The following is a 13,070-nucleotide window of genomic DNA, read 5'->3' on the forward strand; positions in this document are numbered from 1 at the left end:
ACTCCTATTGCCCACTTCCTGATTCCCTGTAGATGTGTGGTTAGCAGGTCAAAGATCAGAGGTTGAAAAGCTTAGTGGGATGGACCACCATTTATTTCTAATGCTTAGGGAACAGGAAGAGTTATAATTCTGTTCCATTCTCCTCTTGGTCTCTTGTTCATTTCAGTTGACAATTTAAAAATTCCTTTTTTTTTTTACCCCCAGATTTGTCATCACTTTTTAGTAATTTCTAGGTGTTTTTTTTCCCAACAAGTTTATTCTATTTCTTTTTCAGAAAGAAATCTAGAGTTAAGAGCTATTTACTTATCACTTTTCTTATAAATTAAATTGACTTGAGGGATAAAATGAAATGTGATACATGGAAACCCACTGAAGGACTGGGTAAAACCTGGAAACCTTCATTTTCTCTGGGAATCTCTAATAAACTCAGCCTTTTAAATACTCTTGTAACCTTTTTGGTTGTAGAAAGGAAGCTGGGACTCAGGCTGGTTGGCACCCAGTCTAATTTGGAAAAAGAAAATTTACTGGGTCTAGGAGTTTAGGATGCTCAGGAGTTTTTGCTTCTATAACATGTTAGATTCTAGGAACCTTACTTTTAAATAGCAGATCAGAGGTACCAGGTTACATAGCTGGCATTGTTCTCTCTGCTTCTCAGCTCCTGTTTCAATGGTGGCACATGTGTCGACGGGATTAACTCCTTCTCTTGCTTGTGCCCTTTGGGCTTTACTGGCCCCTTCTGCCTCCATGAGATCAATGAATGCAACTCTCACCCATGCCTAAATGAAGGAATATGTGTTGATGGCCTTGGTACCTACCGCTGCACCTGTCCCTTAGGCTACACTGGGAAAAACTGTCAGGTAATTAAATTTCGTCCTACTCAGAATAGCTGAATATTATATATATTATATATTCTCTTGTAAGCAGAATAAGCCCCTCCTAAAAGAAAATTCTGGGTCTCAGGGGGGATGTCCCTGAGATAAATCTGCATAACTTCTTAATAACTGGTAGATTCCAAAATGGTGGCACTGGCAAGATTATGCAGATTAACAAGCATGAGATTGTTGTAACAGCTAACCAAGAACTGCAGAGAAATACATATGGGAAATAAGCACATAGGTAGTATTCATGTTGGAAATACAAAAAAAAAAAAGAATAATCAAAATAAAGTTTTTAAAGTTTGGATACAATGTCTAAGGGAATAATAATAATTATTATGTTTTGCAGTGTTGTAACATTCTCAAAATCAAGCTGGTCATATGTTTTTCAATTTCAAATATGTAAATGTGCATTTTTATAGACTCTCAGAGCTAGCTAGGGCAGCCTTTCATTTCATGGAAAAAGAAACTGAGTCCCAGAGGGCAAAGCAACCATTCCAAGGTTGAATACCAAACAGCATGGTATTTAATTATTTTTTATTTTTTTAAATTAATTTATTTGACAGAGAAAGAATGAATTAGTGAGAGGTGGGGGGCAGAGGGAAAAGCGGACTCCCGGCTGAGCGCAGAGCCTGACATAGAGCTTGATGCAAAGATCAAGGTGGGGCTTGATCCCAAGACCCTGAGATCATGACCTGAGCCAAAGACAGACACTGATTGAGCCCTGCAGGTGCCCCACATTGTACTTAATTTTATGCTATTTTTACTTCTTAAACAATGATAGAATGATAGAATAACAGAACTCCAAAGAATTTAGGACTAAGTGGCCAATAAGGCTTTGGCTATATTGAATGTGCAAATAACTACCTCTGTATATTAAACACCTTGATGCTGATTCTGTGGATCAGAAGGACATTCTTCCTTGGGCTCTTGCTTCTTATCACAGTGTAAGGCTACATGTGCCAAGGGAGTGCTCCACCCATAACCACTGGCCCCTTCTTTGGCAAACGGTCCAGGAGTATAACCTTGCTCTCCCTGGGGTCAGGGCACCACATGTGAGTTATGGAGAAAGGGACTAGTCTGCTCAGATTCTTTCCCTCGTGTTTTGCGTAAGCCTGATTTTCTCCCCTCTAAATAGGCTCTGTGATAGCTTTTAGGTTTATTAATAGGCTGTATATCCTTTTACTCATATTCACATGGACAGATTTGATTGAGATTGATGTAGATTTCTCCCAGATGATTAGCACAGGTGTTATGGACCTCTCTGACAGCAATAATTTCTTTCTTTTCTGGCTGTCTAAGGTGCCCACGGAACAGGACATAATCATAACGGAGGGAATAACTTTAACCTATTAGGCTCCCTCAGACTCTTAAAACTTCTGTGGTGAAAACTTTAAATGGCTGAGCTAAGAAGATTTAGAATAAGTAAAATAATTGGATTACTGAGAGTGTTGGACTATTTTAAGACTTGACTGAGAGCTCTTTTTTATTGTTTTTATATTAGTGTGCTTTCTCTTGATTCTTAAAATGTAGTGTGATTTATTTTATTCTTTTCTGATACTTGGATGTTGATGTATGCTTCTGTTTCAGACACTGGTGAACCTCTGTAGTCGGTCTCCATGTAAAAACAAAGGTACTTGCATTCAGGAAAAAGCAGAGTCCCGGTGCCTGTGTCCATCAGGATGGGCTGGTGCTTACTGTGACGTGCCCAATGTGTCCTGTGAGGTGGCGGCCTTACACAGAGGTGAGCTCTGCCCTCTCAGACTGGGGTCACTCTGCCAAGTTTCAGCCAACTAATAGCATTTTAGGGCAGGTATTGTTACCATGGGAAGAGTGGACAGTGGTGGGTGAGTGAGGCTCTACAGAAACGGTCCCGAGATAGAAGGTGAAAGGGCAGAGGCACAGGCTTAGAGATTCCAAAAAGAAATGCATGTAAGAGGAAATGAAGACATATTTCACTTTCAGGACTTTTTTTTTTTTAAGATTTATTTATTTTAGAGAGAGAGAGCGAGGGAAGGGGAGGATATAGGAGAGGGATAAAGAATCTTAAAGTAGACTCCACACTCAGTGTGGAGCCCAACAGGGGGCTCCATCCCACAACCCTGAGATCACCACCTGAGCTGGAATCAAGGGTTGGACGCTTAACTGACTGAGCCACCCAGGTGCCCCAGGGCTGGGTTTATTTTCAACATATATCTGGTTCTAAGGGTTGTGAAGTAGATGAGAACACACTTAGTTGGTCTGAACCTGACATGCTGTGTGCTCTTCTGTGATGTTTCTTTCTGTACTCGGCTTCCTAGGGGTGTCCACTGACCACCTGTGCCAGCACTCCGGCATCTGCATCAATGCTGGCAACTCGCATCACTGCCAGTGCCCCCTGGGCTACACCGGGAGCTACTGTGAGGAGCAGCTCGATGAGTGCTCATCCAACCCCTGCCAGCATGGGGCCACCTGCAGGGACTTCATTGGCGGGTACAGATGTGAGGTAAGATAAGCCCCCAGAGGTCAGAGACCTCCCGAAGATGGCAGAACTGTCGTGAGCACTAGCATACTGATTTAGCTGCTTGTGACTTTTTATGAGTCACCATTTTTTTTTCTTTACCGTCACCATTACGCTATTTACCACCACCATTCGTTTCAGTCCCCTTGTGTAATAAGTTCACAGGGCTCCAGTAAGGTATTTCTATAGAGGTCTAGAACCATTCCCTGAAGCCAACATTCACTGCCAGAGTGAGTTTCACAGGCCAGCAGCTCAGTGGCCCCTGGACATCCCTGAATAGCAGCTGATATAGGAGAAGCCACTTTGAAGTGTGTCCTGAAGTTGTCTAGCCTGTTCCATGTAGCATCACACCAAGTATGATGTGTATATATTTGAGGAAGTGTGTATCTTTTAAGGAACATATTGCTCTAATGGCCGGGCTGATAATGGTCAGAGCAAGATGTCAACAAAACATTGGAAACTTGAATTTGACACCAATTCAGGCCACACAGGAACACTGAGAGAAGTCGTACTTCTCATAAATGAGCCAGAGTTGGCCTCTTTATATTAGCCCGCAGTTATTCCTTCATGCGGGCTGAGACCTGTTAGTTCAAACACCATCGGTGCCAAACTCAAATTTTCACAGATCCGGTTGTTTTAAAAATAGCCCTAAAAGCCAATTTTTAGCCATTTAGAGCCTTTTTTGCGTTGCATATCCTGCAAAACTGCACCCAGTATCTGCAAACCATAGGTAAGCCGCAGGACTTAAAGACCCCAAGCCAGTGCTGCCCTTCAAAGATCTCTGACCCAGAGACTGGCCTGGCTGCTGAGTGACATCACCGACCACGTTAGTCCCCTCTCAGTTACTCCCTTTCCTTGGAATTCACTTGCGCTCCTCTCCTTCCCCTCCTCTCCACTCTGGACAATCTCATGCTGCAAGGGATGGCCTCACATGCAAACTTGTCAAAGCATTGCCCAATAAAGCCACTTCATGGTCAAGGTCTTTTTCCCTGACCAGCCCTGAAATCCCTCAAACCCCTATAGCTACCACGTTAACTAACACTCCGCCCCCATCCCTTTCTCAACCAGTTTCTCCTACGTATGTGTGGTTTCCTGAATCTAGAGATCAATAAATGCAGTGTGTTGACTACTGTCCACACTTTGATTGGACTGAGTCACAGGGTCCTCATCACACACCAAGGAATGCATATTTTAAAGATGGGAAAACCTGCATTGAGGAGCGATGAAAGTTTTGCACAGGGGTCAACCCTGAAATATCCCTCAGAATACTGAGTCCTTGCCTTCACTATAAAGTGGCTTTTCAGCCGGAAGATGTAAATGACAGTAGGCTGCAAGTTGGCCCTGCGCAGGACGATTGGTGGAGCGTGTGACTGTGCCAGAGAAGCATCCAAGAGGTGCCAGAAAAGCATCCGAGAGCTGGGTGGGGGCAGGGAGTGGGCAAAGGTATATGGCAACCTTCCAGACCTCATTTGCTCTGGTGGTCTGTTTCTAGCAATGGTCCAGTGTTTCTTCCTTTTTGCTTGCTCCTATCAGTGTGTCCCAGGATATCAGGGCGTCAATTGCGAGTATGAAGTAGATGAGTGTCAGAATCAGCCATGCCAGAACGGAGGCACCTGTGTCGACCTCGTGAACCATTTCAAGTGCTCCTGTCCACCAGGCACTCGAGGTATGCAGTCAGCCCTACCCGTCTCCATCTAGGGCATTTTCTTAAGTTATAAGCCAGTTTTTAGGATAGAAGAGATTTAAAAAATTTTTTATTTCAGTACTCCGAAGCTTTGCAACCTGGCCTGGGGGCACCTGCAGTTCCAGGGCAGGGGCTCGCTGTTCTGCCTATCTCTACTGCTTTGCTTCAGGCTGAGGTTGAGCTCGTTCTCACTTGGTAGGTCGGTCTATTACTGCTGGTCCCATGCTGATGGGAGGAGAGGCCTCAGTGTTCATTTGTCTAGCAGTCCCTAATTACCAGATGTTCTGTGAAAGTAGGATTACACAGTGGTTTTGTTTTTTACCATCCTGTTTTCAATTTAGTTTGTAGTTAGGTAATATATGCACAGGCCCAGATTTTACATATAGACACACACACCAATATACATGCAGCGAAAGCATAAGGTGAAAAGTCTGTTTCTGTTCCCCTTCCTCATACCTAGTTCTCCCCTCCCACCAACAAGGAACCTCCACTTTATTTTATTTTAGTTTCTTCTGTATCTTCTAGAGTTTTCTTTTTATGTGTCCTTTAGAGTGTGTTTTTATTTTTTCAAATTCAAATTCAATTAATTAACCTAATCTGTATTATTAGTTTCAGGGGATAGAGTTCAGTGACTCATCAGTTGCAAGATTTCTTTATATGTATTTAGAAGCCAAATACAAAGATATTTTTATTTACCCCACTCCTATTTCTTACTCTTGCACTTGATTTTTTTTGTACTTAATTGGATATGTTTCCATATTAACTTATAGAACTTCCTTAATCTTCTTCACCCAGCAGAATTCCCTTGTAGCTTAATATATTGAACCAATATCATAGTAATAGAAATTTGGGTTTCTTGAATCTGTATATATGTAGATAAATTTTCAGAAATGGAATTGCTGGATTAGAGAATTATGTACATTTCTGGTTTTGATCTATATTTCTGTATCATAGCATATGACCATACTGGCTTCTCAGTGTGGATGAACATATTCTCACCTATGAGTCCTTTGATTTTCCTCTTTCAGTGGTTTCTCTATTTGTATCTATATTCTTTTTTCCCATTACATTGTTCATCATAATATTTTACAGAGATTAACTGTGATACAAAATATTCTTGATATATTGGTTTTTGTCTTTGATTTTCTTTATGATTTTTTTCATGCAGAGTTTTTTTTTTATTTTTTTAAAATTTATTTATTTATTTTGAGAGAGAGCGAGAGAGCATGGGGCGGGGCAGAAGGAGTGAGAGAATCTCAAGCAGACTGCTCTGAGTGCAGGGACCAAAGTGGGTCTCAATCTCATAACCCCGAGATCATGACCTGTGCTGAAACCAAGAGTCGGTTGCTCAACCTACTGATCCACCCAGGCACCCCTGGAGCTTTTTTTTGTTGTTTTTAATCAGATTGGATTTATTAACCTCTTTTAATGGCTTCTGCGTTTTGAATCCTAGTCAGCAATACCTTCTAGACTTTAATATCATTAAGGAATTCTCCCATATTTTCTTCAGGTACTAGAATACTGTTGCACTTTTTCCCTATGGCTACTGATTTGTCCCAACAAAATTTATGGGATATTTCACTTTTTTAAAACATTTTATTTATTTATTCATGGGAGACACAGAGAGAGAGTGAGGCAGACACAAGCAGAGGGAGAAGCAGGCTCCAAGCAGGGAGCCCAATGTGGGACTGGATCCCGGAATTCTGGGATCATGCCCCACGCCCCAGGCATCCCAATATTTGATCTTTTTTACAATAATTGGAGACGGCAACTTTATCAAATTTTACATACCCTTGTGTATTTGGGTGTTTTTCTGGACTTCTTTTGTTTGTTTTGTTTTCTTTATTCTGTTAATTTATCAATCCCACTCTGTTTTAATTATTAAGGATCTTTGATTTCAGCGTTTTCCAGGCTAGGCTTATACTTTCTTTCTTTCATATAATTTTAGAATCAGATTGTCTATTAACAAAATCCTGGTGGCATTTTTTTATTGGGGTCACTTTAAATTTATGAATCTGTGTGGGGAAACTGGCATCTTTCTTTACCATGAGGAATCTCCCTAACCAAATGATAACATCTTTTTATTTATTCAGATCTCCTTTTGTATCTTTCAGGACTATTTTAAAGTTTTCATGTAGGCCTAGTACATTTCTTCTTAAGATTATTCCTATAATTTTGTCTTTTGCTATTGTTATTGAAAAAGAGGTCTTTTCTTCCTTTATTTTTTTTTAAGATTCTATTTGAGAGAGAGCATGAGTGGGAGGAAGAGCAGATAGAGAGGGACAAGTAGACTTCCCACTGAGCATGGGGACTGAAGTGGGGCTCCATCCCAGGACCCAGATCATGACCTGAGCCAAAGTCCAGACACTTCCCTGACTAAACTAGTCAGGCACCCCTCTTTTTCCCTTTTAATAGTCTTGCTTATATTAGTGTATGCTGCAAATGCAAGTGGGAAGAATACAGAACTGTTTTCCTTTTATAATTTTTTGAATCATTCATGGAATCTTCTCTAGAATTGTCAGTTGATTTCTTTTGTACTTTCTCAAAAATATTTATGGATATTCATATTAGGTGACTCATTTACATCTGTAGTATATTAAATAAGTTCTATTTTAAATGGAATAACCTTTGTGTTCTTAACAGATTTTCCCTATAATTTTCAACAGTAAGAAACAAGTACACATTATTTTACAGAAAAGTCAGTGAGTCTAAAACTTTTAAAAAATCCCGCAACACTTAGTCCAGTTCTTACCAATATTTTTATGTACTTATAATCTATGTATTGTTATGATAGCCTCTTTTGAACTGGTTTTTATAGTTTGAATAAAAGGCATGAATTAATGAGAAATTTACTGGGTCTCTCTTGAGCTCCAGTTTCCTTGTCCCTCAGGTGGGATGAATAATGCCAGCTGGTGCACAGGGGACCACTTTGGGGGGCTGTGTGGGAGAGTACCTATGATGACCTGAGCATATTCTTTCCTTCACCCTTACTGGTCACCGGGGATGACGGCAGCTACCATGGATCAAGAGTGTGATTTGCCCCACCCGACCCAAAGGTCCCATGGCAGGTGGAGACATGTCATCAGCATAGCTGCAAAGTGCCATAAAGAGTGACTCTGTTTTGCAGGAAAGAAGTATTCTTAAGAATGTCATCATTCTCTGTCTCTTCTCTCTTTCCTCCAGGCCTGCTTTGTGAAGAGAACATTGATGACTGTGTTGGGGGTCCCCACTGCCTCAATGGTGGTCAGTGTGTGGATAGGATTGGGGGCTACAGTTGTCGCTGCTTGCCTGGCTTTGCGGGAGAGCGGTGTGAGGGCGACATCAACGAGTGCCTCTCGAACCCCTGCAGCTCTGAGGGCAGCCTGGACTGCATCCAGCTAACCAATGACTACCTGTGTGTCTGTCGCAGTGCCTTCACTGGTGAGAGCTTCTCCAGTGCCCCTGCACTCTCCCTTGGTGGGCCTTTGAATGAGGAAATTGGGCCCTGAGTGTCATGTTCCAGACCCAAGTGAAACTTTTTTTCTTACATTGGAAAGACTAGACCAGATTAATTCAGAGGTCCAATTTTTCCCTAGGCCTGTGCTTCATGGATGTTGTAGTCCACCTCTGCCTTTTTTTTCTCTTTTATTATACATTGATTATATCAGACTAGCAGAAATACAGAAAAAAATTGAATGTTGGGAGTGGTTGAGCAAAATAGCCCTTTTTAATTGGGGCAAAATACACATAACATAAAGTATACCATTTTAACCATTTTTAGTGCACAATTCGGTGGTATTAAAAACATTCACATTGCCGTGCTGCCAACACCAAATCCATCCACAGAAGTCTTTCTTCTGAGGAAAATAATGTCTTGTGTTCAGAAACCATACATCTACTCTGCTTTCATCACCCTATCTCCTTTTGCATGTAATGACCTGGGTTACTGGGTAGTCACTGCCACGGTAACCTTTCTATATCTGGGACCCAGAGAGTATTAGAATCTTTTAGGTCATCTAAGAGGAATAGGTCTAAATTGGGGTATGTTAAAGCAAAAACCAGTTCATGAGGGTATGCACTAGAAAATTGTAGGGGTATGACCTGCACAGGTAAGAGTTGGCCATACTCCTAAGTCCCTTCTTAGGTTTCTTTTTCATCACAGATCATAAAGATGACCAAGTCCTGCTTCAGAATAGAGGCTTGTCCTAGGTCCTTAACTAGTTACCTCTGAAGATGGGCAGCTTGGTGACTTTATGGGACTACAGTAATATCTAACGTTGTCAGTGTCATCAAGATGCTTAGATTAGAAGTTTGCTTGGCATTTCTGGAGTCATTCCAGACCTTATGCTGTAGTAGTATTCCTTAGGAGTCAGATAATAGGCAACAGTAGTCACCTTAGTAGTAATTTGGCAAGTTGGATTCTGCTGTATTGTGACCCCATCTCTAGGCTTCCTTCCTTCCAATTTTAAAAACATACTTTTAAGAACATTGGTAATTTATGAAGAATGGGAGGGATTTTGCACTACAAATGATGCCTGGATGTGATGTCAAAAGGGAAACAGTCCATTATGAACATCATACCTATTGAGACAATTTTGGATAGAATATGAGCAGTCTGTCCTACAGCCTCATATTAGCCACGAGATGCCTGGGAAGCCAGAGAAGCAAAACTGGCTGCTGCTTCTTTCATTGCCTCTGAGGCTTCCTTTATCTGGAAGGACTGACAAGCACTTACAAAGAAAGTGGGAAACAGATGAAGGACTGAAGACCACCTTGAATTAGGTCCCACCACCAGGAAGTAGTGGTGATGCATTTTCCACACTTGTGATTGAAAAGAATCCTTCGAGCTCATCGGTTGTAGTTATTGTAGGATGTAGTTGTTGAGATGAACATTGAGGAGCTATCTGCCCCCTGATTCCTAGGTGCACATGATGGCTGCTCTTGGGTAGTGGCTGCTGCTGTGATTTGAAGAGAAGGTACCTGTAACCCCTGCCTCTTAATTCTGGCTGACCAAAATTATTACTATTTTACTTTCTTTTTGAAAGCCCCTCTTCTCTTTATCAATGGCTGTGGGCCAGACAGGGTCCATCTCCTGCTATTTGCCAGGAGCTGTGTCTCCAGGTCTCCCCTCGGTTTCAGTTGCTTACTTCACTTTATCATGCAGCAGTGGCCTTGAGGTGCCTTCTGTTTTGGAACTGTTCCTAGAGGAAATTAACTCTGCAAAAATTAAGTTGTACTTTAAAGCAGTGCTGATCAGATTACAGAAAGGCTAGAAAATGATTGAAAAGAGATGTTATGCATGAAAATTCTCTGTAAGCTACAAATCACCACTTGGATGTATTGGCCCAGTGTAGACTCTTCTGTGAAGGTGACAGTTTTAACAAAATGCACTGAACAGTTTTAGTGAATATTTCTTTTGGCTTATGTAAGCTAAAGTATCTTCAAAGAAAAGAAAAGCTGAGTCCTTTTTTCCTTTTCTTTTGGTCGGGGTAGAGTGATTTTTAATGTCCACGTACATACTGTTTTGTGAGTCTATTTTTGGAGTGTATGCCACGTACATTTACTGTGTGCACAAGACATATGGGGGTATTGGCCTGAGCCAGTGGCGGTCCAGTAAGTTTTTCTCATCTTCTCATGTTCCCTTAGGCTTAGGACTGCACTCACACCTCTTGCCCCATCCCTCACCGTTTGGCTAGCTCCCATCTCAGCAGCACTCTGTTCAGTAATATGCAGTTACTACTTCTGCCTTTTAAAACTCCTTTCCATTCTCTGCTTTGAGGTCGTCACTGTGAAACTTTCATCGATGTGTGTCCCCAGATGCCTTGTCTGAATGGGGGGACGTGTGCTGTGGCCAGCAACATGCCTGATGGTTTCATTTGTCGTTGTCCCCCGGTAAGTGCCGTGTTGTCTATTTAAGGGGCGTGCTATCTTTCATACGATCTGGACAAAGCCCAGATTAAAACTGGTTTTTCCAACCTCTATCTGGAACTTTCTTGGTGGGGAGATTTCTCAATTTTAGCTCCTTCACAAAAGTGCTGAGGTTTCCCATTTAAAGCTGTCAAGATACTCCCAGACACAGTGAGTTCCCTAACCTGTGACTCTCAGTCTTTGGAAGCACTAAGAGAAATCCACAGGAAGTAGTGGAATGTTCCCTTGAAAACAAGACTACTGTCTCAGGCTTTTGGGTCCTGTGCCAGAGGGTAGTCTTGCCCCTAGATTGGGGCAGAGTTGTTTGGAAATGCTACTCTACTTACATTCCTTAGCAGGGACTATTTGGGAGCAAGCTGTTTGTTACACTAGAAGGAAGCCTGTTTTCAGCCCTTTGCTCTGCCAACTCTTTGGCCTCTGCCAGAGGCTAAAACCTCTCTAAAACAGAGATCACTACGTGTGAGGACACACCAAAAGGAAACCTGTGCAGTACCCTTGGTCTGGCTGAGCAGGAAATACAAGAATAGAGTGACATGGAAAGCTTTAGATGTCCCAGATTCCTGAAATAACTTTCCCCCTACTAAAGCGATTATGTGAATGGTAAGGAAGGTTAGGGAAGGTGCTTATTATGTCACCTGAGTCTTATCTCACCTATGACCTGTGGACTTAATTTCTGGAAGCAAGCTCTTAAAGCAAGAGAATTCTACATTCATCCCGTGGAACTTTCATCTCTGACCTTAGGTTGACTTGAAGAGGCTTCTTCCTAGAACATGGCACAGGAGGCTACATGGAGGAATCTTAGCCATGTGTCTAATCTTTATCTTCCTAGAGGTGTGGCAGAGAAGGGATTAGGAGGAAAAATGAGGCCTGCTGTCCTCATTTGTTCACTGATCTCCACAGGGATTCTCCGGAGCGAAATGTCAGAGCAGCTGTGGACAAGTGAAGTGCAGGAGAGGAGAGCAGTGTGTGCACACGGCCTCAGGACCACGCTGCTTCTGCCCCAACCCCCAGGACTGTGAATCAGGCTGTGCCAGTAGTCCCTGCCAACACGGGGGTAGCTGCTATCCTCAGCGCCAGCCTCCTTACTACTCTTGCCAGTGTTCTCCACCATTCTGGGGTAGCCATTGTGAACTTTACATGGCTCCCACCAGCACCCCTCCTGCCACCTGCCTGAGCCAGTATTGTGCCGACAAAGCTCGGGACGGCGTCTGCGATGAGGCCTGCAACAGCCATGCCTGCCAGTGGGATGGGGGTGACTGTTCCCTGACCATGGAGAACCCCTGGGCCAACTGCTCTTCCCCACTCCCCTGCTGGGATTACATCAACAACCAGTGTGATGAGCTGTGCAACACAGCGGAGTGCCTTTTTGACAATTTTGAATGCCAGGGGAACAGCAAGACATGCAAGTAAGGGTCCAGGGTTCCCAGAAGCTGAGGGAGACTATCACTAACACACCTCAGTTCCTCGTTCTTGCTCCTAACCACTCCGGGGCTTCAGCTCAAGCTGCCTCTGCTTTTCAGACTGGCGCCCTGAGGCCCTCTTCCTGGTGTCAGCCTTGCCCCGTCGCACGCTGCCCTGTGCTCTCCCTTGCTGACAGAGGTCCAGGAATGCTCACGCGCAGCCACCCTCTCTCTGCCTCTCTCTGCCTTCTCACCTGCTGCCTCTCATGACCTCCTAGGGAAAATAACTTTTGGAAGTCGTGTTACCCATTCCCAGGCAGCTTCTCACATAACCTGCCTGCAGGATGAATGGAAAGGTCTGTACCTCTCTGTGTTCACCCCAATCCTTTCTCTTAAACAGGGTTTCCCCATCTAGATTTATCAGAAAGCATAAGCCAGATCAGGCCACTTAACCCCCCTGGTCGTCACTGGCAATTACAAGGTGCTTTATGGTTTACATAGTAACTTTACATAGCAACTTTCCTAGCAGACATCCCATTTAATTTAACCTCAGTGAGTTCTCAACAACTTTATGAGACATAGATACTGTTAGTGGTCTTTTACGGGTGAGGGAATTGAGAGCTAGGAGGTTAGAGAACTCGTCAGAGTCCATACAGCTATTGCTGACTCCCAAGCTCTTCATTGAGCCAGTGTGGCAAGTCATA

At 42.9% G+C, this 13,070-nt stretch overlaps 1 protein-coding gene across 1 annotated transcript in view; it reads left to right on the forward strand.

Annotated features, from left to right (window-relative positions):
* NOTCH2 (notch receptor 2) overlaps window positions 1-13,070 on the forward strand; it is a 160,998-nt gene that overhangs the window by 135,217 nt on the left and 12,711 nt on the right. The window contains exons 19-25 of the mRNA XM_077842629.1: window positions 656-857; window positions 2,466-2,619; window positions 3,176-3,360; window positions 4,909-5,041; window positions 8,243-8,479; window positions 10,818-10,930; window positions 11,867-12,372. Of these exons, the coding sequence (XP_077698755.1) occupies window positions 656-857; window positions 2,466-2,619; window positions 3,176-3,360; window positions 4,909-5,041; window positions 8,243-8,479; window positions 10,818-10,930; window positions 11,867-12,372 (1,530 nt within the window). The remainder of the gene's footprint in view (window positions 1-655; window positions 858-2,465; window positions 2,620-3,175; window positions 3,361-4,908; window positions 5,042-8,242; window positions 8,480-10,817; window positions 10,931-11,866; window positions 12,373-13,070) is intronic.

The sequence above is a fragment of the Canis aureus genome, chromosome 12 (assembly GCF_053574225.1).
Source record: "Canis aureus isolate CA01 chromosome 12, VMU_Caureus_v.1.0, whole genome shotgun sequence".
In the NCBI taxonomy this organism is placed as follows: Eukaryota; Metazoa; Chordata; class Mammalia; order Carnivora; family Canidae; genus Canis; species Canis aureus.